This window comes from Momordica charantia, assembly GCF_013281855.1.
Source record: "Momordica charantia cultivar OHB3-1 chromosome 5 unlocalized genomic scaffold, Mcharantia_2.0 BLBB01000005.1, whole genome shotgun sequence".
NCBI lineage: Eukaryota > Viridiplantae > Streptophyta > Magnoliopsida > Cucurbitales > Cucurbitaceae > Momordica > Momordica charantia.
Genome location: NW_028275163.1, coordinates 10150471 through 10171559, shown reverse-complemented (window position 1 = coordinate 10171559; position 21089 = coordinate 10150471). Strand labels below are relative to the sequence as shown.

At 36.6% G+C, this 21089-nt stretch overlaps 1 protein-coding gene across 2 annotated transcripts; it reads left to right on the top strand.

Annotated features, from left to right (window-relative positions):
- Positions 1 to 14311: 14311 nt before the first annotated feature.
- LOC111020153 (Tetratricopeptide repeat (TPR)-like superfamily protein) lies at positions 14312 to 20859 on the top strand. 2 transcript variants are annotated; one of them, XM_022296725.2, is made up of 4 exons: positions 14312 to 14627; positions 16524 to 16652; positions 17788 to 17824; positions 18480 to 20859. In XM_022296725.2, exon 4 carries the CDS (start codon positions 18483 to 18485, stop codon positions 20658 to 20660), a length of 2178 nt encoding a protein of 725 aa, XP_022152417.1. In that variant the 5' UTR covers positions 14312 to 14627; positions 16524 to 16652; positions 17788 to 17824; positions 18480 to 18482; the 3' UTR covers positions 20661 to 20859. The 2 variants fall into 2 exon arrangements, with proteins under 2 accessions (XP_022152417.1, XP_022152416.1); XM_022296724.2 differs by lacking the exon at positions 16524 to 16652.
- The last annotated feature ends 230 nt before the right edge of the window (positions 20860 to 21089 follow it).

Genomic DNA, 21089 nt, shown 5'->3' with positions numbered 1-21089 from the left:
AAAATCAGATTGTTGTAATTACTTCAATCCCGGATCGATACCTGGTCCGGGATTGAACGTAAACAATCCCGGTGCATCACGTATCGGGACTGTCTCGGATATATCTCGGACCTATCTTGGTTTGAGACATGTCCTGGACTAATCTCGAAGCATATTTAGTCCGGGACATGTCTTGGACCAGTCTTGCTTCGAGATTTGTCCGAGACATGTCTCGGACCAAGACTGGTCCAAGATTCATCCGAGACATTTATTTTTTTTATTTTCTTAATTTTTAATATTTTATTTTTGAATGATCGATTTTCCTATCTCACTTAGTTTTATCTATTTGCAGGATGCCTCGTGTTTTCATAACATTCGGTGGAGAATGGAATGATAGTGAAAAAGATTATGTCGGGGGTCGTACGAGGGGATTGACAGTGGATAGTACAATCACGTACAGAGAATTTCTAGGTCACGTGTATAGATTGAGTAACATTAACCCCCTACAGTTTGATATTATAATTAGACGCGTGTATCATTTTAAAACCAAAGTTTGTGTGATGGAAATAACTGATGACGATGACTTGCGTTTTTTTTTTTACTGGTGAGGATGTATTTGAATTGCCTATATATATATATATATATCTAATGTGTCAAAGCAGGTACATGGCAATGAAACGTACATGCCTTCTTTCCCATATTATGTAGGCCAAAACGTGTCCTCGATTCCTATTTCTGCAGCTTGTATTCCTCCATTCCAGAGACCCACATATCCTATACCCTCATTTCCTTCCTCATCATCTAACCCCTTTTCTTCTCGACAGCCACACCCCTCCTACGGGCATATAGGTCATGATGTAGAGGGTTTAACACCATTGGGGTCAGATGTTATTCCATGTAATCTGGGAGATGATAGAGTGTGTGCTTGGGATGTGCCGGGAGTATGGAATGATAACGAAGATGAAAGTGGTGAATCATATGACCCGTTGGCAGAGTTTGAAGAAGGACACTCTCAAGCAGAATATGGGAACGAAGAGCATGTTGATGCGCTTGATGATGAGCTTGAGCCTGATGTGGAACAGGTGCACAATGAGATTCGCAGGGATGAAGAAGCGGTCTGGCCACCGGGATGTAATGGTCTCACCGGACACCCTAATGATGAGAAATTGCAACTCATAGTACAGTCTTCTGGGACAAATGATGTTAATGAGGGCGATGTATTTGATAATAAAAAGTTGAGTTTGAAAATGCATTTAGTTGCAATGCGGAAGAATTTTCAGTTTAAAGTAAAAAAGTCGACACCGGAGCTATATATACTGCGGTGAATTCATGCTGATTGCACATGGAGACTTCGAGCTACCAAGCTAAAGGAATGCATTTTGTTCAAGATAAAAAAATATTGTGCTGACCATACGTGCTATGGTGGGGCTTTAAAACATGATCATAGGCAAGCCAAAAGTTGGGTGGTAGGACATCTTGTGCAGGAGAAGTTCACAGACGTCTCCCGCACGTATAGACCGAAGGACATTATACAAGACATGAGGAAAGAGTATGGTGTCAATTTAAGTTATGATAGAGCATGACGTTCAAGTGAAGAAGCACTCCGGCTTATAAGAGGTGATCCAGCATCGTCATATGGTCTACTTCCAACTTATGGTGAAGCTTTGAAAATCATGAACCTAGGTACTATTTTTGAATTAGAACTAGAAGGTGGCAAATATTTCAAATATGTATTTATGACATTGGGTCAATTGATTCGAGGTTTTCTGGGTTGTATTAGACCAATGTTGGTTGTTGACGGGACCCACCTAAAGGGAAAGTTCAGAGAGGTATTATTATCAGCTTCTAGTGTCGATGCGAATAACCAGATTTACCCGGTATCATTTGCGATTGTGGACGGTGAGATGGTAGCATCATGGGTGTGGTTTATGACTCAAATAAAACGTGCGCTCGTCGGAGTTGATAATTTGGTTTTCGTTTCTGATAGACATCAAACCATTTGCAAGGCAATCGACAAGGTATTTCCTACTGCATTTCATTGCTTTCGTATACAGCATATCAAGGTTAACTTGATAGCAAAATTTAAAAACGATGCTAAGGCAGTCGAGGAACTATTATTAAAGGCTGCAAAGGTGTATCGTGAGTCATATTTCAACTCGATCTAGGCCCAACTTCGTGCATACCCCGGTGTGCGGGAATATCTAGACGATATTGGGAAGGAGCGTTGGGCTCGTTGTTTCCAATCTCAATTGAGGTACACACAGATTACTACAAATATCGCAGAGTTTGTAAATGCCCTCTTCAGGCATGCCCGTAAGTTGCCGGTTACCGCCTTACCTGACCATATTAGAGGTAAGTTACAGAATTGGTTCTATGATCGACGGACGTTTGCAGCTTCCCGATCAACCACATTGTCCGACTATGCAGAAAACATGTATGCCGAATATTCAGATAGTGCGTGGAGACACGTTGTAGACAACATTGACCAGTTCCATTTCAAGGTACGGGATGGCAACCTTGACGGGATTGTTGATTTGAACGCTATGACGTGTAGTTGTCGTGAGTTTGATTACTTTAAGATTCTGTGCTCTCATGCTATCGCGGCGGTAACGATGCGAAATATAAATCCATACAGTCTGTGCAACGAGGCATATACGACGAACTCCTAAATATTGGCTTATGCAGAACCCATATTTCCAGTTGGACACGTCTCGACATGGAACAGTTCGCCAGAGTTTGTCAACATACCGGTGGAACCATCTAAGACTGTTCCAAGAGTTGGGAGGAGGAAGACGGCTAGGATTCCTTCCACGGGCGAGGTACGACAAACACATAAGTGTGGTTCGCTGTGGTGCGTGGGGACATAATCACAAAACATGTAGTGAACGCCTTACCACATTGTGAATGTATGCTTCTGTTGTTCATTTACTTTTAAACATGTATAAAGTGGATTTTAAAGAAATTGGTAAGGTAACTTGTATCTCAAGAAACCAACCATGCATGCATGCATTTGCAACTCTATGTATTCTACTACTATTATTATTATTGTGGGGATTGGATTGTATTATTATTGTGTGTTTCATGTATCATGCATCGAGAATGAAATACGAATTAGAAAAGACAATATCGGAATTTCATAAATATTCAAAAAATGGGACGGCGCGCCCATATCTGTACAGCGTACTGATGCCTAAAAAATACAATATTATCTTGGGTCAAAGTGTCCAGCTTTGACAGGGTAACATCGTACTCGAAGAAGCGTACACAGAAAATCCCGCAATTTGTGGCGTTACTCTGTTGGGGTGTGCGAACCCGACGCACCCTCCATGGCACTACTGGTAGGTCCAGTCGTGCTGCAAATATCCCGCCATGATGCGGTATCGCAGGTAGGATCGTACAAATGGGCTTCAGCTCCTTCTCGAGTGAATCTAGTGGAGTGGCCGATTGGAGTGAATCCCATACGGTTAAGTCACCTTCCACAAGATCAATCCCGAGCATCACCCAGTGGTTCCCACCTATGTTGATCGGGGTGTACACAATGTCTGCATCAGTCCAAGCCACATTCTGGTCCGACTGCCTACCGAAGACGAAATATGGTATTCTCTTGGCTCCAGGGGTATTCGATTCTCGTAGACAGGACCCCTGGTTTCATGGCCGCATACGGACCGTCTGTTCGGTTCAGTAGAGTCTGTACAAGAAGTCCAAAATGATATTACTTACACAGATAATTAAAATATTATTTTTTAGTTCAAACGAAGAGCGGTAAAAAGTATGTACCGAAAGTAGCACATCGCCTATCGCAAACTTTTTGCGACACAGATGTAGACACTTCTCCAACTTTTTGGCCGTAAATAGGACGAGAGCATCAAATACCTATTGCATTTAAGAAATACAAGTTGATATTGGAATATTATTGACAAATTTAGTACTAGATAGTGGAATAAGAGGTACGGAATATTATTGACAAATTTAGTACTAGATAGTGGAATAAGAGGTACTTACCTCGTCCTTCAATTGGACAGTAGGGTCTAGTAGATCACGATACCATTCCTTCCCTTGTAAGCCAGTTGCAGTAGACCGATTTCGTCCATCGGTGTCTGGGTCATCCATCCATGTCTGGAACTGACCGTCCAGCTGTAGAGGAATTGGACATGCTGGGTCATATGCGTCCACGGTAATCCTACGCCGGCCGGTTGGTGTGTATATACTCTTCAGTTTCCACGAATAATGGCGCTTGCGTAGCCCCCAGCCAGTTGGGGCATGCTGAAGGTCAGTTTCGTCCTGGTCAAGGTACGGTTCAACCTAAACCACAATAAACACGTAAGGTCAAGTAATGACAACTGATGAAATGCATGACGTTAAGTTTACCTTAACGATTGCGTCGGGTGCCCAGTCCTTATATGGACGCCTAACTCGTCGTCTCATGGGCTGTGTATCTGGCTGAGCATCCGGCTCTTGCCTGCCAACGGTGAGATCCTAATGCACAAGAAATATTAATCACATTACAATATGTGAATCAGGAATGTATATTAGCATTACAGAAGGTGGTTACCTGAACGCCTAACTCATGGGCTGTGTAACGATTGCGTCGGGTGCCCAGTCCTTATATGGACGCCTAACTCGTCGTCTCATGGGCTGTGTATCTGGCTGAGCATCCGGCTCTTGCCTGCCAACGGTGAGATCCTAATGCACAAGAAATATTAATCACATTACAATATGTGAATCAGGAATGTATATTAGCATTACAGAAGGTGGTTACCTGAATTACGGCCACCCGAGGTCCATGGTCATCTGCATGATCCACTTCCGAGCCATCAGGCGGTCTCCCGATCGTAATGTCTTGATATTAAATAACATGATGTAAGACAAGGTCATAAATAATCTGACGAGGAAAATAAGTACGAGTTACCTGATTTGGATCCTCGTCCCCATCCGTTATCATACCGTCGTCCTCCTCCGTTATCATTGGATCATCGTCCCTTCTCTTCGGATCCTCGTCGATACTATTCGGACCATGTCCCAACGTCAGTTCATTTTCAGTCTCCAGGTCTTCATCCGTCCTCTGGTTCTCATCAGGCCTCTAGTCCTCGTCCATACTCTTCTGACCTCCATCTGGCTTTGGGGACTCATCAGGCCTTTGATCTGATGTACCATCATCATCGGGCCCACCCTCACCTCCGAAATACTTGCTCGATCAAGGAATTTACCCTGCACCCAAACACTGGCCCATGAGCATGATTGTAATAATTAAAAACAAATTTGTATACATATTAAATCAGTACCTTCGCCATTTTCTTTAGGTATCTTTGAATACCTTTCAGGGTGACTCCAAAGTCACCCAGTGTGTCCTCGATAGCACCGACACGGTTATCCAGCCTCTTCAACCGTCTGCTGATCCTCTTCTTGAATTTATTCTTCTTCGACCTCTTCTCTAACCCTTCACCGTTGTTTGCACTAGGTCCAGCCTCGTCTACCGCATGTGCCTCTACTACCAAATCCTCTAGAGGACCCATTTCCAATCAGCGGGCGGATCAGGTACAACAACCCAATCATGTGAAGTAGGCGGATCAGGTACAACAGCCCAATCAGGTACAACAGCCCGATCAGGTACAGCAGGCGGATCAGGTATAACACGGGCTTCTGGTGGAAGAATGACATGAACCATGTGTTGTTCCTTAGCATCTGTCGCCAACAAGTGTTCCTTAACCTTAGACTGCAAAAAACCTATGATTAGATCGAAATGAAAAACCAAATATGAACCATACGGCCAAAAGAGAATTACTTACCCGCGTGTTATCGAAAACCTCACTCGCCAGCACACAAAACCCGCGCGAATAAGTGCACGACCACCTGAGAAGTCGAGGAATGGCGTCATCGCTCAACCTCGTTGCTACTCGCAGTCTCAACGTCGAGATCGTCTCATACGCCCATACCTGGAATCCAGGGAAGGCAAATAAATGGTGCAGTTAAATAATGTATAAAATTATACAGTTGACTTAAACCTCGCTAACCTGAAATGCGTACGGAAACCCGTACAGACTATAAGTCTCAACGTGTGTGGGGTCCGCTCTTGCATTCTGTTGGTATGCCGACAGTTTATCCTTCAGGGCGTTCTTGAGACTCCAAATCGTCCTATAAAAAATCATCGAACTCTAGTCATAGTTGCAGAACGCCTCCCACCGATCCACAACACCTAACAGGGTCGTATTTATGAACTGCTTCCTCTCCTTCCCCATCATGGCAAGTTCTATGAAGTAAAATATGCCAACCTTCACAACATCATCGTCGTCGTAAAAAACATCCTCCAAAAAAATCTTCTCCAGCTCACTGCCCTATTCATCCTATGACTGAGCCCGGTGATTAGGTCGAACTCTCGCTTACCAAAAGACACCCTCTTCCCAAACAAGTCAAAGCTAATGACATCCTGTCTAGGCTCTTCAACCTCTCTCAACAACAGGTGATGGATCAATGAACCGTTGAAAACAACGTCCATGTCCAAAATATGACCGAAACATGTTTGCCTAAACATGTCTAACTGGGTTGGAGTGAGCCTGGCCTTAATCCTAGTAGTGGTTTTATCAACATGGGCAAGGTTCGTCAACGTGGCCGGAAACCAGTCATTACGATCTAGGATGAGTCTTAAATCCATTCTACGTTCATAACAAAGTTGAAATAAAACATATTAGATACAGACTAATGCTAAGTGACAAGGAACTTAAAAAAAAACTAAACAAAACAGCATTCTGCCTTTCATCTTGGACTTGTCCCGGTTCGGTTCGATCTAGGATGAAGGTCGATCTCGGACACGTCCCGGTCCTGTTCGGGTCATAGATGAGAGGCAGATTCAATCTTGGATTCAATCTGCATCTCATCTCGGATCCGAACAGGACCAGGACGTGTCCAAGATCGACCTTCATCCCGGACCGAACCTGACCGGGACAAGTCCGAGATGAAAGGCAGTCCCGGACCCTCGAAGGCTTCAATCTTGGATGCGATCAGTATTCAATCCCGGACCACTGAGGTCTGGGATGAATACGAGATAGAATCTGAGATTGAAGCAATCTCTGGATTTTTTATTCTCCTACAATCACAACGTCAAACTAAACCTAAATCTATAAGGCCGCTTCAGATAGCGCCGGTCATGCTAATACAACAAAGAATAGCAACTTTCGTTACATTGTAAAAGATAGAAACTAACCTTGCAGCCTCCGAGATGAATCCGACGCTTACAAATGAGTGCGAAAGAATGATATTCAGAAAAAATGGATGAGTGCGAAATGGATTCTCCGAGACGGGGGTTTAGGGTTTTACTTGGGATGAGAGTGCCACGAAACGTCCGAGACGAAAGATGGGTTTAGGGAGGGGATGAAATTTTTAAAACAGGGGTACAATGGTAATTTCATTATGTCATATTTTGAGAGGCGTCATAATTAATAGAATATGGGGTCAGAAATTAGGTTTTTTGAAAATGGGATCATTTATTCAGTTATTGAAGGGGTCACGAATTCAAATTTCCCAAATGTATTGTTAATCGAATGCTTAGGAATTATTATATTTTTATAAAAACAATATAAGTTAATTCTAGTTTCACCCAGCATTCCGTAAATAAAATATTCATATTAAATTATACCCTAATTTTTTAAAAAAAAATTGGAATGAAAGGTAGTCAACTAAATCGAATGCTTAGGAATTAATTTGGATTTAAATTGGAACTAGTTAGGTTCATGAACCTTTAAATTTTGTATAACATAAAATTTTGAATTTTAGATAGAAATTTTTAATTAAATCTTAGTTTGGAAAATTTGTTTTATTTTCATTAGATTCTTACCCAAATTTTTAAGAATATTAATAGGAACTTTTTGAAAGAAAATAGAAACAAGTCATAATTTTTCTCAATAAAATGAAAAATAAAAATAAAATATATAAACGATAACATATTTAGTTATGTGTGTGAATTGAACTCAAGACCAGTGAGACTTATGGACACACTAAACACCAACAAAATAAGCTAATTTTATGAAAGGTTCAAGTATAATATTAATATAGTAATCACTTTCTCCACGCGATTTCATCTCTCGCAAACACGACTCTTGTTTGATCAGAAAAATGACCAACACTGCGAACCTCAGTCTAGATTGAGAGCTACTCGAAGGGTGAGCTGGACGGGTGACCTGCAAAATCGAATACACTCTGATGCTAAAGTCAGTAACTGGCCGAACTAAACTCGAATAAAATCTAGTATTCACGTACATGAAAATGGAGTGAGTGAGGTCTATTTATAGGAGAATTCCCCGACAATATTCCCGACAATGCCTCAACGACTCTTTAAGGTGGTCGTGAATCACGGTGTGTTGTCGTGGAGTCTGTTGGAGATTAGGCTGAGCCGAGATGTTGCCAATTAGATCAGCAAACAACAATGAGTGCTTTTCCATGAAATTAGATCGGCTCGGCCACGCAAGATGTCTGTTCGGTCGAGGAACGTATGACCAAGATGATGAACTTGAAGCTTGTCAATGATTGCCACGTGTAACCCTTCTCTTCCAACCAACATGTGCCATGAAACGTTATAGTTGGTTTGAATTGTGTCAGGAATGTCAAGAACCAATTGATTCCATCTGATTTGTTGGAGTTTTAAACATTTGAACCAGACCAATTTTATTCTATTACTTATTATTATTATTTTTTTACTTAGAGTTTCTTGGAGCAGTCGTCCGCCTCACTTTCTCTATGCGATTTCATCTCTCGCAAACACGACTCTCTTCCCTCCCAAACACATCTTTTGATCTCCTCTCTTCTTTAATGGTAAATTATCTCTCTTACTAATAATCTGATTTGACCATTATATTATTTATTATTTATTTATTTTTTGTTATTTAAATTTTGTTTAAACTTCTCCATGTACTTTCCTTTAAACTTAATTTTTTTATTGTTATTTAAAATGTTATTAACTTTTAGTTAGATACACCACCAAATAACATTTTTTTATAGTTTTTTATTATAACATTAAATTTATATTAAAAAAAAAAGAGAAAACATCAAAATTGGAACAGTTTCACATTTTCCCCCATTTTCACACTAGTGTGCTGCCACATGTGTTTTATCCATACAAACTTCATAAATAAATAAATAAGCATGTATATATATTGTTTTCTATTAAGGATTTGGCTCAGTATTTTGTCTGTTTTTAATTTCAAGTTTTCTATGAATTTTAATGTTATCACTTACTTATCATATAAGGCTGAATCGAACTAAATTCATAGCGCATTTCACCATGTCCCATCTTTAAAATTAGTATCTTATTATTGCAAGATAAACATATCTAGCTTCAAAATCAAATTGTAACATCTAAAATCTATAATTCATAATATATATTGACTCATGTATCATATTCCCTTGTACACACCATCGTAAATTGCTTTTGAGTTTATGGATACCGAAAAATGAAGGAAATGAGAGAGAATAAAAATAGACAAAATAAAACAAGGCTCATATTGTGAGTAGAACAATGTGGAAGAACTCTTTTTCATAATAAGAGAATAAAATAGTAACAAAAAAAAATCAAATCCCAACTATACACTCATCTTTTTGGTACATCAAACTTCATGAAATATATGCCACCAACATATTGAGATGTTTTCGAGATTCAATAATATTTGAAAGATGTTTTGAGAAAACTAAAAATAAAGAAATAGTGAAAAGTGTTGTGGAAAAAATGGTGGAAGAAACCTATTTTTATATTAGTAGAGAATAAAAAGTTACAAAAGCTTTTGTAATTATTAAACTCTTCAAATTGGAGTATGAATTACAATTAAAGAAAAAATTAATTTTATGTTGTAGGAAAACTTTTTGCATTCTAGTAGTAATAATTAAAGGAAAAAATTAATTTTATGTTATAAGAAAACTTTTTGCATTCGAATCCTTTAAATTCTATAAATTTATTAGTATTAACAATTAATAATTAATAAAAAGCTTTTGAAATTCTTAAACTCTTCGAATTCTAGTATGAATTACAATTAAAGAAAAATTAATTTTATGTGGTAGGAAAACTCGAACCTTTTAAATTCTATAAATTTATTAATATTAATAATTAATAATTAATTTAATATTTATAATAATGTTTAATGACATAATTTGTAAATTAGTAAATTTAGTTTGGGACAAAAGTGCCCAAGAATATTTTTCCTACATTCTCCCTTTTTAATATAGTATAGATAAAATTTTGTGCCGACTTGAACTTAACATGTATATCCTGACTCTTAAAGTTTTTCATTTATGTATTCTAACTTTTTAGATTTCATGTTGTCCTAAAAAAAATAACTTTTTAAATACCATGCAAATGTCAGGGTCGATATATACTATTTATAATTTATTAATTAATTTACTGTTTACCATTAATTTAGAATAAAATACCCATCTGTGTGAGTAGAAGATGAAAATTTACAAAATTTTTGAAATTTTATTATCAGTTATTATTAATGAAATAATTAAGCTCTTCGTAAATTAAACAACTTTTTACATATTCTAATTTTTTAGATTACATGTTATCCTAAAAAATAAACTTTTTGTGACGATTTGACAATAAAGACGATATTGGTGGGTTCTATTTTGTTAATTTTTTTCCCTACGATCTTGTATTTTTGGGTTTTACTCGTATGTGATAGCTACTATTCTAGATTTTTTTTTTCTTTTTTTCTCTTAAAAATAAATGCGATTTGTTTCTTTTAACTTTTTCTTTAGGATTTTTTATTTTTTCTTTGTTTTAAGATAATTTGTTGTATTCTTTTTATTTGAAAGTTCTGATTTTTATAATAACTAATAATAGTTTATTTTTATGTTAGTGCTTAAATATAATTTTTTTGTTTCGTTTTTTTTTTTTTTCTGTAATTTATTTAGATTTTGTAAAATTTTATATGATTAATTTAGGTTTGAATATAAAAATATATTTTGTCTAAGCTATTGAATCTCATCCCCAACTACCCTAAATCCATACCATTATTTAGTTCAAAGTTGCAGAAGGAAGAGAAATTTGTAGTGAAAAGTAGAGGAAGGGAAAAAAGAGAGATTAGTTGTGCAATAATTTAGTATCAAGAGCAGTTGAGATTCATTCATCTATGTCTGTCTTTTAATATCATACTTGTCACTTGTTAACGGTAGATGGGTGAGAAATGTCTGTTTTCTCGCTTTCTATTGTCTCTTATCTATAAAAGTTGGAATTTGATGCTTTCTTTCCTACTTATGCACCAACCCAATTGTTGAATTTGGATCATCTTAACAATTTGATTCTCCCCTCTCTAACAGGTCGATAGTAAAGGTCTACCCCATAGCGAACCCTAATTTCTCCCTCGCCATCCGCCACAGCAAAGTCGTTCGCTTCCCTTCTGATCCTACGACCCAACTCAAAGTAAGTCAAATCCTCAAGCCACTACAAGAATTTATTGTTTTTCCAATGAAATTATTCCCAACATTAAAAATATTGTCGGGAGAAGTCAGTTTCTCCCGACGAAAATAAAATCGTGGGGATAATTATAAGTTTTACCAACGTTTCCACAAAAACGTTGGGAAAAAGTCTATATTTGCCGAAAAGCGTCGACAAATATTCGATTTCTTCTGACGTTTAACAAAAAATGTTGTAAATATTGGTGGATAAATTCAAACATGCAAAAGTTACATAATAAATATTACGACGTTTGAATAAAAAGGTGGGACAAAGATCCCTTCTCCTGATGTTTTTACAAAAACATTGTAAGAAGATCACTCATCCTTTTATTAAAAATGTGGGTCATTTTCTCCCGACGAAAATAAAATCATGGGGACAATTATAAGTTTTGCCAACATTTCCACAAAAACATTGGGAAAAAGTTTATATTTGCTGATGTTTTATACCAAATGTCGGCAAATATTCGATTTCTTTTGACGTTTAACAAAAAATGTTGTAAATATTGGTGGATAAATTCAAACACACGCCAAAGTTACATACTAATTATTCTGACGTTTGAATAAAAACGTGGGACAAAGATCCCTTCTCCCGATGTTTTTACAAAAACGTTGGAAGAAGATCACCCATCCCCACGTTTTATTAAAAACGTGGGTCATTTTCTCCCGACGAAAATAAAATCGTAAGGACAATTATAAATTTTGCCGACTTTTTCTACAAAAACATTGGGAAAAATTCAATTTCTTGTGACGTTTTACAAAAAACGTTGGAAATATGGATGGACAAATTCAACACACCAAAATTATAAAATAAATATTTCGACATTTTTTGAAACCTGTTGAGCAAAGTTGATTTTTCCCGACATCATAGAGAAAACGTTGCAACAATAAATTAAAACATACTAATATTGCCCAAATTGTACTTTTCTCGACATTTTAAAAAACATTGGAAAAAGATAATTTATCCAACGTTTGTGCGTGGGGGCGAAGCAATCTTTTGTAAATGTTAGTTTAAGAGTGTTGGGTAGATAACTTATCCCAACCTTTTTAGAAAACATTGTGAGAAATCTTTTAAATTACTAAATCTCATCTTTTCCAAAGTTATTATAAAATGTTGGGAAAGGTTCTCGGATACCGACGTTCATTAGACGTTGGGAGAGATTTTCACATACCAACATTTGTTAGAAAACATGGGGAGAGGATAATTTGTCCCAACGTTTTAAAAAACGTTGAGATAATCTTTTAAAACTTTTTTTAGATAATCTTTTAAAACGATTAAAATCTCCAATATTCTATATTTCCCAACATGAATTTAAAAAATGTGGGAAGCTGATAACTTATCTTTTTTAAAAAGTTGGGAGATATGATAATTTTTTCCAACATTATTTTAAAATTGTTGGGATATGTTCAAGTATACCCACGTTTTGTTAAAAACGTTGAGAGATATAACCTTATCCCAAACGTTTTATAAAAATGTCGGGTATTATTTTAAAATAAATTTGAAAGTTATAATATTTTAAAAATTAGATTTGAAAATAGTAATATTTAAAAAAAATAAAACATTGAAAATGGCTACCACATTCATCACCGTTTTAAAAGATTTATCACAAAGTTTTTGTAAAAACGCCGGGATAACATAATATATCCCAATGTTTTATAAAAATGTTGAGAGAAGTAACCTTATCCCAACCTTTTTATAAAAACTTGGGATAACATAATGTATCTCAAAGTTTTATAAAAATGTTGGGGGTATTATTTTAAAATAAATTTGAAAGTTAGAATATTTTAAAAAGTAGTTTTGAAAATAGTAATATTTAAAAAAATAAAACTTTGAAAATGGCTGCCACATCCATCAAACGTTTTTAAATATTTCTCCAAATGTTTGTGTATATACGTTGGGATAATACAATGTATCCCAACGTTTAAAAAAAAACATGGGAGAAAGATAATCTATCCCTTTTTAAGAAAACGTTGGGAGAAATCTTTTAAATTCATAAATCCCATCTTTTCCCAAAGTTATTATAAAATGTTGGGATAGGTTAGTTGGAAAGCGTGGGAGAGATTCTCCAATACCAACAGTTTGTTAGAAAACGAAGGGAGGAGGATAACTTATCCCAACGTTTTTTAAAAAATTGGAAGATATGATAATCTTTTCCAACATTATTTTAAAATTGTTGGGATATGTTGAAGTATCCCAACGTTTTAATAAACGTGGAGACTCTTCTAAAATTGCTAATTTTCATCCACCTGCGCCCCAGACTTTTTGTGAAGGTGCGAGAGATTTTAAAAAGAATTAGGAAAAATTTGATACAAAATTTGAATGATGAATTGTTATGTCTTGTTTTTAATTATTTTTGTTTTTAAACTTTTCCTAAAGGCATCTTTTAAAAATCTAAAAAAAATTATTATTATTATTATTTTAAGTATAATATAACAAAACTTATTTAGTAATTTATCTTTCAAATAAGTCCTGGATTCCACAAAAGTAATAATTTTTTTAATTACAATATAGTTTACTAGATTTAATCTAGTAATGTATTTTCAAATGAGTTGTGTGACCTCAAATTTAATTTGATAATATATTATCATTTAAGTTGTTTGAAATATTTGATAAGTTTTGAGTCAAGTTTTCTCAATTTTTAAGTTAAATATTTTTATTATTATAATAATATTTTTTCTACTTCGAAAGTTAAATACTTTTATTGTTATCTTAATTCAAAGTTTTTGAAATTTAATTTTTCTTTTGATTTAGATGATTGGGTTTTAAAAATTAAGTTAATCCATCAAATAAAGATTTCCAAACCTTTTTAAAGTGGTTCCTTTTAATACAAGGATTAGGAAAAGAAATAAATCTCTCTTATTTAAGGGCATTGACCATATCTTTGGTTCAATAATATTATTGTTCTCTTTTGGTTAATAAGAAGAAAAGAAAAGAAAAGAAAAGGAAAAAAGAGAGAGACAAATTAGCGCTTCCACCACCCAAGCCGCCACACCCCTCCCTCTCTCACGTGTTCCTCCTCCGGCCAACGATTCAGCGTTTTTCGACGAGATTTTCGAGCAGATCCGGCGACTCCCTTGCAGTGGTGCGGCGCTCTTCAAGCAACATCGGCGGCCACCCTCCTCCACGAACGACCGACGAAGACCTTCGGCAGCGGCTCAGCGAACGGTCGATTGCGGCAATTCTCCTCTACCCTCGACGGCGCGCCATTTCAGAGGTTTGCTTTCTGTAATCTTTATTCCGCATTCTAGTACATGTGATGTCGAACAGTGAAAAAAACCAGGAAATTAAGACATGGCAACCCAAGCAGCTAGTTCTTTCAATGGCAACATGAAGGAAATGTTTCTTTTCTTCAACACTTATATGCTTATTACTTGTCGGAAATGGTTGTGTAATGCGTATTTGTGTTCATTATATGTTAAAAAACTGGCTTCCTTCTTACTGCACGCCAACTGTTTGTAGAATTTACTCGTGAATTCTCTTTCCATTTATGATGCAATCAATTGATGAGATTGTGAAGTTTGACAATTTGTTTTGCTGTTGGATGTGCCATTAAGTTGTGCTTGAGGTTTTGGATGATTCATGAAGAAAAGTTTGTATAGTAGCTGAAGAAGCTCTTGATTTCTATTGCTTAAGTTACTTTGTCTGATTGACTCTGATTCTGTCTTCGGAGTAGTAGAAGAAAGGTCAAAGATTCTTTGTTGGACTTGATACCTTTATCCTTCAAGGATCCAAGGTTATGTTGTGAAGTATCCCACATTGAAAAGAAAAGGAAACTTAATTACTATGGTTTATAATAGACTTGACCTACTCTATTGCTAATCAGTTTTGCGATGGGGGAGATTAGTTAAGTAGGTCTCGATTCTTGCAAGAAAAACAAACAAACAAAAAATAAAAAAGTTGAAACTTTTATAGTAAATTCATTTGTTCTTGGGGAAGAAAATTATTGAGAAGGAAAAAATGAAAAGAGGAGGGATGTATGTGGAGGGGGTGGGAAGTTGGAAAGGATTGTTTGTTTGGTTGGACTGATAATTATAATTGTGGCCGATTCTCGAGTTGGGATGGATTTATTAGCATCGAGTTTTGTTGGTGTGTAGAATTTAAAATGGTTTTTATAACTCTTCAACTTACCACCTTCGTGCTTATTCTACCTCATCTGGATTTAATTAGGTGTTTACTCTAGTGAAGATGATGCTTTTAGATTTCTACAAATCCAATGGTGGTGAGAGAGAGTTATGATGATGATGGATGATTCCAGTCTGAGTTCATCAGGCAACGTCCCCATGTTTCATCATACAATACAATTTGAGAAATTTGCTAAAGTCCAGAATAGAAAGTAAATGACAATTGAAATGTAGTCGGTAGGAAATCTATGAGTTTAGATATTGTGAGCCATGGAATGAAAATTAATGCTTATCTATGGTCATGAACAACTGGAAAGTCATCATTTGATGTTTTTTGGGAGGGGTTCTCTTTACCCAGCCCTAGGCTGTTTCTGGCCCTTTTGTTTATAATATATCAGTTTCTTATAAATAAAATGGAAAATTGATGCTTGCTTTGAATACATGTTGTTTTGTTGGTAAAACGAGTTTATTGAAATGAGATCTATTGTACTGAAACTTAAGAAGACGTGTTTAGCAAAAGAGATTCAAATTTGTATGAGGTGGATGTAACTTCAGGTTAAGCAAATCTGTAGGTGAAGCTTAGAATGATTTGTTTTTTTCCTTTCTTCTTTTTTCCTCAATTTCCATTCTTTTATTTGTTATTGTTTTGCTGAATTTGAATGTTATTTACCAAACATGTTTTAATTTTCTCCATCAATTTTACTTCTTGCTATTTTGATCACTGATGGGAAAATGAATTCTCAATGGTGTAAAAATATGCAACTTTTGGCACCAAATCTTCTATTAGTTTCCAATCTCTTCTGTTTGTTTTTTGAGTTCTACAAGAGTGTCAAATATTTTATTATCATTGACTTTGGCCATAATTGTTCTTATCATTGTTTTTATGTGCTTTGTACTCGATCGAGTTAATTTGATTGCAGTTATTAGCAACTACTATTAATCTTCTAACTTATTTCCATTCTTTGTTTTAACTTATCCATACGTCTCAGTTGCTGGATATGACATACAAAGAGTGGTTGATCATGCTAATAATCTTGCTTATAAATTCGTAGTAACTTGACCAACTCAATGAAAGCCCTTAGAGTAAGCATATACTGACAGGTGTTCGTACAATCTTTGTAAGTTTCACTTGCTCATGAAAGGAAAATTAATTTCTTTGGTTGTTTTAAATGAATCGATAGTAGCCATTATTTCTCATATCACTGGTCAAGTTGTAAAATCTCAATATAAAAATTTTTGGTTCTTGAGTCTTGACCACTTGACCCGTTCCTTGAAATTTGTTATCTTGAACTTTGAATATAACTTCGTGCGAATTTTAGCCATCAAGGTCTTCTAACTAATTCCTTCTTATAATCTTGCTAGTGATTTTTTTTCCATTATTGTCCATTCCCCCAGTATCTCTCATGTCATTTATTGAAGTACTTCTAATTTTGGACAGTATCATATAGAAATGAAATGAGAAATCGATTGTCTTAGCGTCGTTTTTCTCCATGAAAGTGGGAGAATAGGAATGGCCGGATGGGAGAATAGTGAATTTTTCTCAATGCAATTAGGCATTTAGCGCTCTAACAGTTATGGCTGAAATACATACTTCAGAAGTAGTCGTTAAACAAGGATTTATACGTCTCTCGATCATGTTTACATTGGGAATCACTATTCTGATCACATGATGACATCATTAAGAATGTGCTCGAACTATGTTTTAAGAGTAGTTTTTCCTATCTTTTTTTTTCAATAAGAAACAAGGGAGACTTTAATTCAAAGAGCCCAAAAAAAGGTGAAATACAACCTAGTGGACCTCGGGACAAGGTGTTTTTGTTTTGAAGGAGGATTACATAAAAGCCTTCCAAATCTAATCCAATAGTACATGTCGAGTAATTACAAAAAATCTTGTTTGAGCACTCCAGTTCAAGGCCATAAACTGTACAAGATCGAAAAAGTATTCAAAATAGTTGAACTTATTTTATATACCCTTTAGGTTTGATTTTGCTGTTGATTGAAGCTCATTCTTTTAGTTTGGTTCCCCTTTGTTGAGCTGTTTTTTTTTGCTATTTTTTTTCATTCATCTCAATAAAAGCTCAGTTTTCTTAATAAAAAAAATACCCCTTTACCATTTGTAACTGCTGAAAGCAAGGAAAGTTGCTCGAAAGTTGCTCTACTACTTTCCTAATACCGTGAATTTCTTGAAATATTGTACACATTGCACCCAACTGCAGAATTGGCTCATGATCCTTTATTCTGTATTTTATGTAGGTATGATTATTCTGCCGATGGACAATCAAGTGGAAAGGTACAATGTCGTTTCTCCATTTGTTCCGGTTTGTAAATTTATTTTAGTATTGTCAACCAAATATCTATTTATTTCGGATGTTTCTTTCTAAGGAAGTAACAAGTAATGAGTTAATGTCATGATGTACTTGTGCTTTGATATTTATAATTATATAGATTCATTTTTCAAGTTTTGGTGCTCGCTTATTTTAGCGCTATTAGCTAAGCCTACTTCTCATCCATCTTTAATGCTTAATGAGACTGTTGTTTTGTTCCTCTAGTGAAGTGCATATAAAAATTTGCTTATGTTTCGACTTATAAGTACATCAATTTTAGAAAATAGTTAATACTTTGTGTGTTCACTGTTAAATATAATTTTTTGATTAGATTGTTTTCTTTCAACTCTAATACATTCTGAAGTCTGGACTAATAGGTTTGAGTACGTAGCTGAGCGTATAGCTGTTTTGCACATGAACTTCATGAAAATGAATTCAATATTCCCTTTGCACTTATTTCAATTGGATAATTGTGTGGCTATCCTGCAGCAAAGATAGCCAATTAAAACTTAGTGTTTATATTTGTGTCATGCATATAGTTTAAAATCTAGTTGGATAATTGTGTGGCTATCCTGCAGCAAAGATAACCAATTAAGACGTGGTGTTTATATGTGTCATTAGGTAATGCATGTTGGAGTTAGTGCTTCCGAAAGGCTCCTTAAATACAACCGCTTGCTCTCACACCTCAAATCCTCTAATCTCTACTTCGACGCTCTGCAACTCTTCACTCAAATCCATTCATCGCTCTGCTTCAGGCCTGACCACTACAATCTCTCCACCGCCCTCGCCGTCTGTGCCAACGTTCGCGACATTGCCTTCGGCTCTCAACTCCATGCTCACGCTGTCCGCTCAGGGCTCAAATCCTTCCCTCATGTCGCCAATACCATCCTTTCACTCTATGCAAAAGTGGGGGATTTTGAATCTCTGAAGACGGGTTTTCAAGAGATCGAGATCCCAGATGTCTACTCCTGGACTACCCTTTTGTCAGCTTGTACGAAATTGGGACATGTTGGATATGCACATGAGGTGTTTGATGTAATGCCGAAGAGTAATGTTGCCTGTTGGAATGCTGTAATAACTGGTTGTGCAGAGAGTGGACACCATGGGGTTGCCATTAACATGTTTCGCGAAATGTACAGAATGTGTGTTAAGCCTGATAATTACTCCTTCGCTTGCATCTTGAGTTTGTGTACTAAGGAGATTGAAGATTTGGGAAGACTGGTTCATTCTCTGGTGATTAAATCCGGGTTCATTAGCAGAGCTTCTGTGATTAACGCTTTGATTACTATGTATTTCAGCACCGAGAATCTCGGGGATGCTTATGAGGTTTTTGAGGGAACTGAAGCTGAGGTCCATGATCAAATTACTTATAATGTGATGATAGATGGCTTGGTCGGCGTCGGAAGGGAAGAAGAGGCCTTGATTATGTTCAGGGATATGCTACGGGCATGTCTCGATCCTACCGAGCTCACACTGGTGAGCGTTATGAGCTCATGTTCATTTATACGAGTTGCCCAACAGGTGCACTCCCAAGCAATTAAGTTGGGTTTTGAATCTTTTACTTCGGTCGGAAATTCGGCCATAGCCATGTATTCTTCTTGTGGGGAGTTCCAGGCAGCCAATGCAGTTTTCGAGGCACTGGAGAAGAAGGATATCGTATCATGGAACGCCATGATCTCAAGCTATGTTCGGGGGAATTTTAGCAAATCAGCAGTTCTTTCTTTCCTGCAAATGCAGAGGACTGGGATTCGGCCAGATGAGTTTACTTTTGGAAGTTTATTAGGAGTTTCAGAGTTCATTGAGATAGTCGAGATGGTTAACGCCTTCGTCTTTAAAAGTGGGTTGATCCTCATGATTGAAGTTCTAAACGCATTAGTTTCTGCATACTCGAAGTGTGGGAAGATAACACAGGCTTATCAAATTTTCAATGGAATCAGTCCAAAAAATTTGATCTCTTGGAACACCATCATTTCTAGTTTTCTCCTAAATGGGCATCCGTTGCAAGGGTTGGAGCATTTTTCAATGCTTATGACGTCGAAACTCGAGCCAAACGCATTTACACTAAGCATCGTCCTGAGCATATGTGCAAGCATCTCAGCCTTTAACATGGGCAAACAGATTCATGGTTACATTCTCAGATCGAGAAAGTTCTCAGAAACATCTGTATGTAATGCGCTTATCACAATGTATTCTAAATGTGGGGTGTTGGATTGGTCCTTGAGAGTTTTCAACGCCATGATCAAAAGGGACGTGGTGTCGTGGAATTCTGTAGTATCTGCTTATGCGCAACATGGGCAGGGGAAGGAAGCCGTGCGTTGTTTCAAGGCTATGCAAGACATGTCCCCAATCAAGCCGGATCAAGCCACATTCACCGCTCTTCTTTCTGCTTGCAGCCATGCGGGGCTGGTTGACGAAGCCAGTCGGATTTTCAACACAATGTTAACAGATTATAGCATTGTTCCGAGTGTGGATCAGTTATCTTGCATCGCTGACCTTCTAGGTCGATCTGGGTATGTTGATCAGGCTGAAAGTGTAATAGAAAGCGCACAATTCGAAGCGCATACCCATGTTTGGTGGGCATTGTTTAGTGCTTGTGCAGCTCAAGGAAACTTGAAGCTAGGAAGAACTATCGCCGGAATCCTTTTAGAGGAGGAGGGCAGCAATCCATCTGTGTATGTGGTTCTGTCAAATATATATGCCACTGTTGGGCGTTGGCAAGAATCTGCCAATGTGAGGGAATTGATGAAAAAAACTGGTGTAACAAAACAGCCAGGCTACAGTTGGATTGGAGGGCTAAATTGAAATCTGGGTTGGATTAGATGTATTTAATACAGTAATTAATGTCAATTATACTTCTTTTTTTTTTAATCAAAATCACTATGATAGAATTGCTTAATGAAAAATCGTTACTATTTCAATACAAAATTGTGTGATCCTCTGACTATTGGCCAGTTTGAAGTGACCAGCCAAAGAACATTAAATCAGATGGATTTTTTCTTCTTGCGGCTGTTGTTTTATCATTATTTTATCCTTCTCTTTTCCCCATCTCTGCGAGATTTATTTGGAGCCTATTTCAAATCAATCATGACATAGTTTAATATTAACCTCAGCTCTACAACGTAAAGACTCTGCTGCATTCTCAGTAAGTAATGGAAATTGAACAATAATGTCTGTATATCCCATCAACTCAGAAAAGATTGTATCTCTCCAAAACTATCCATCTCATATGGA

What these genes read in the sequence shown, in the direction of transcription:
- LOC111020153 (XM_022296724.2), top strand. Translation starts at nt 18,483, where the DNA reads ATGCATGTTGGAGTTAGTGCTTCCGAAAGGCTCCTTAAATACAACCGC.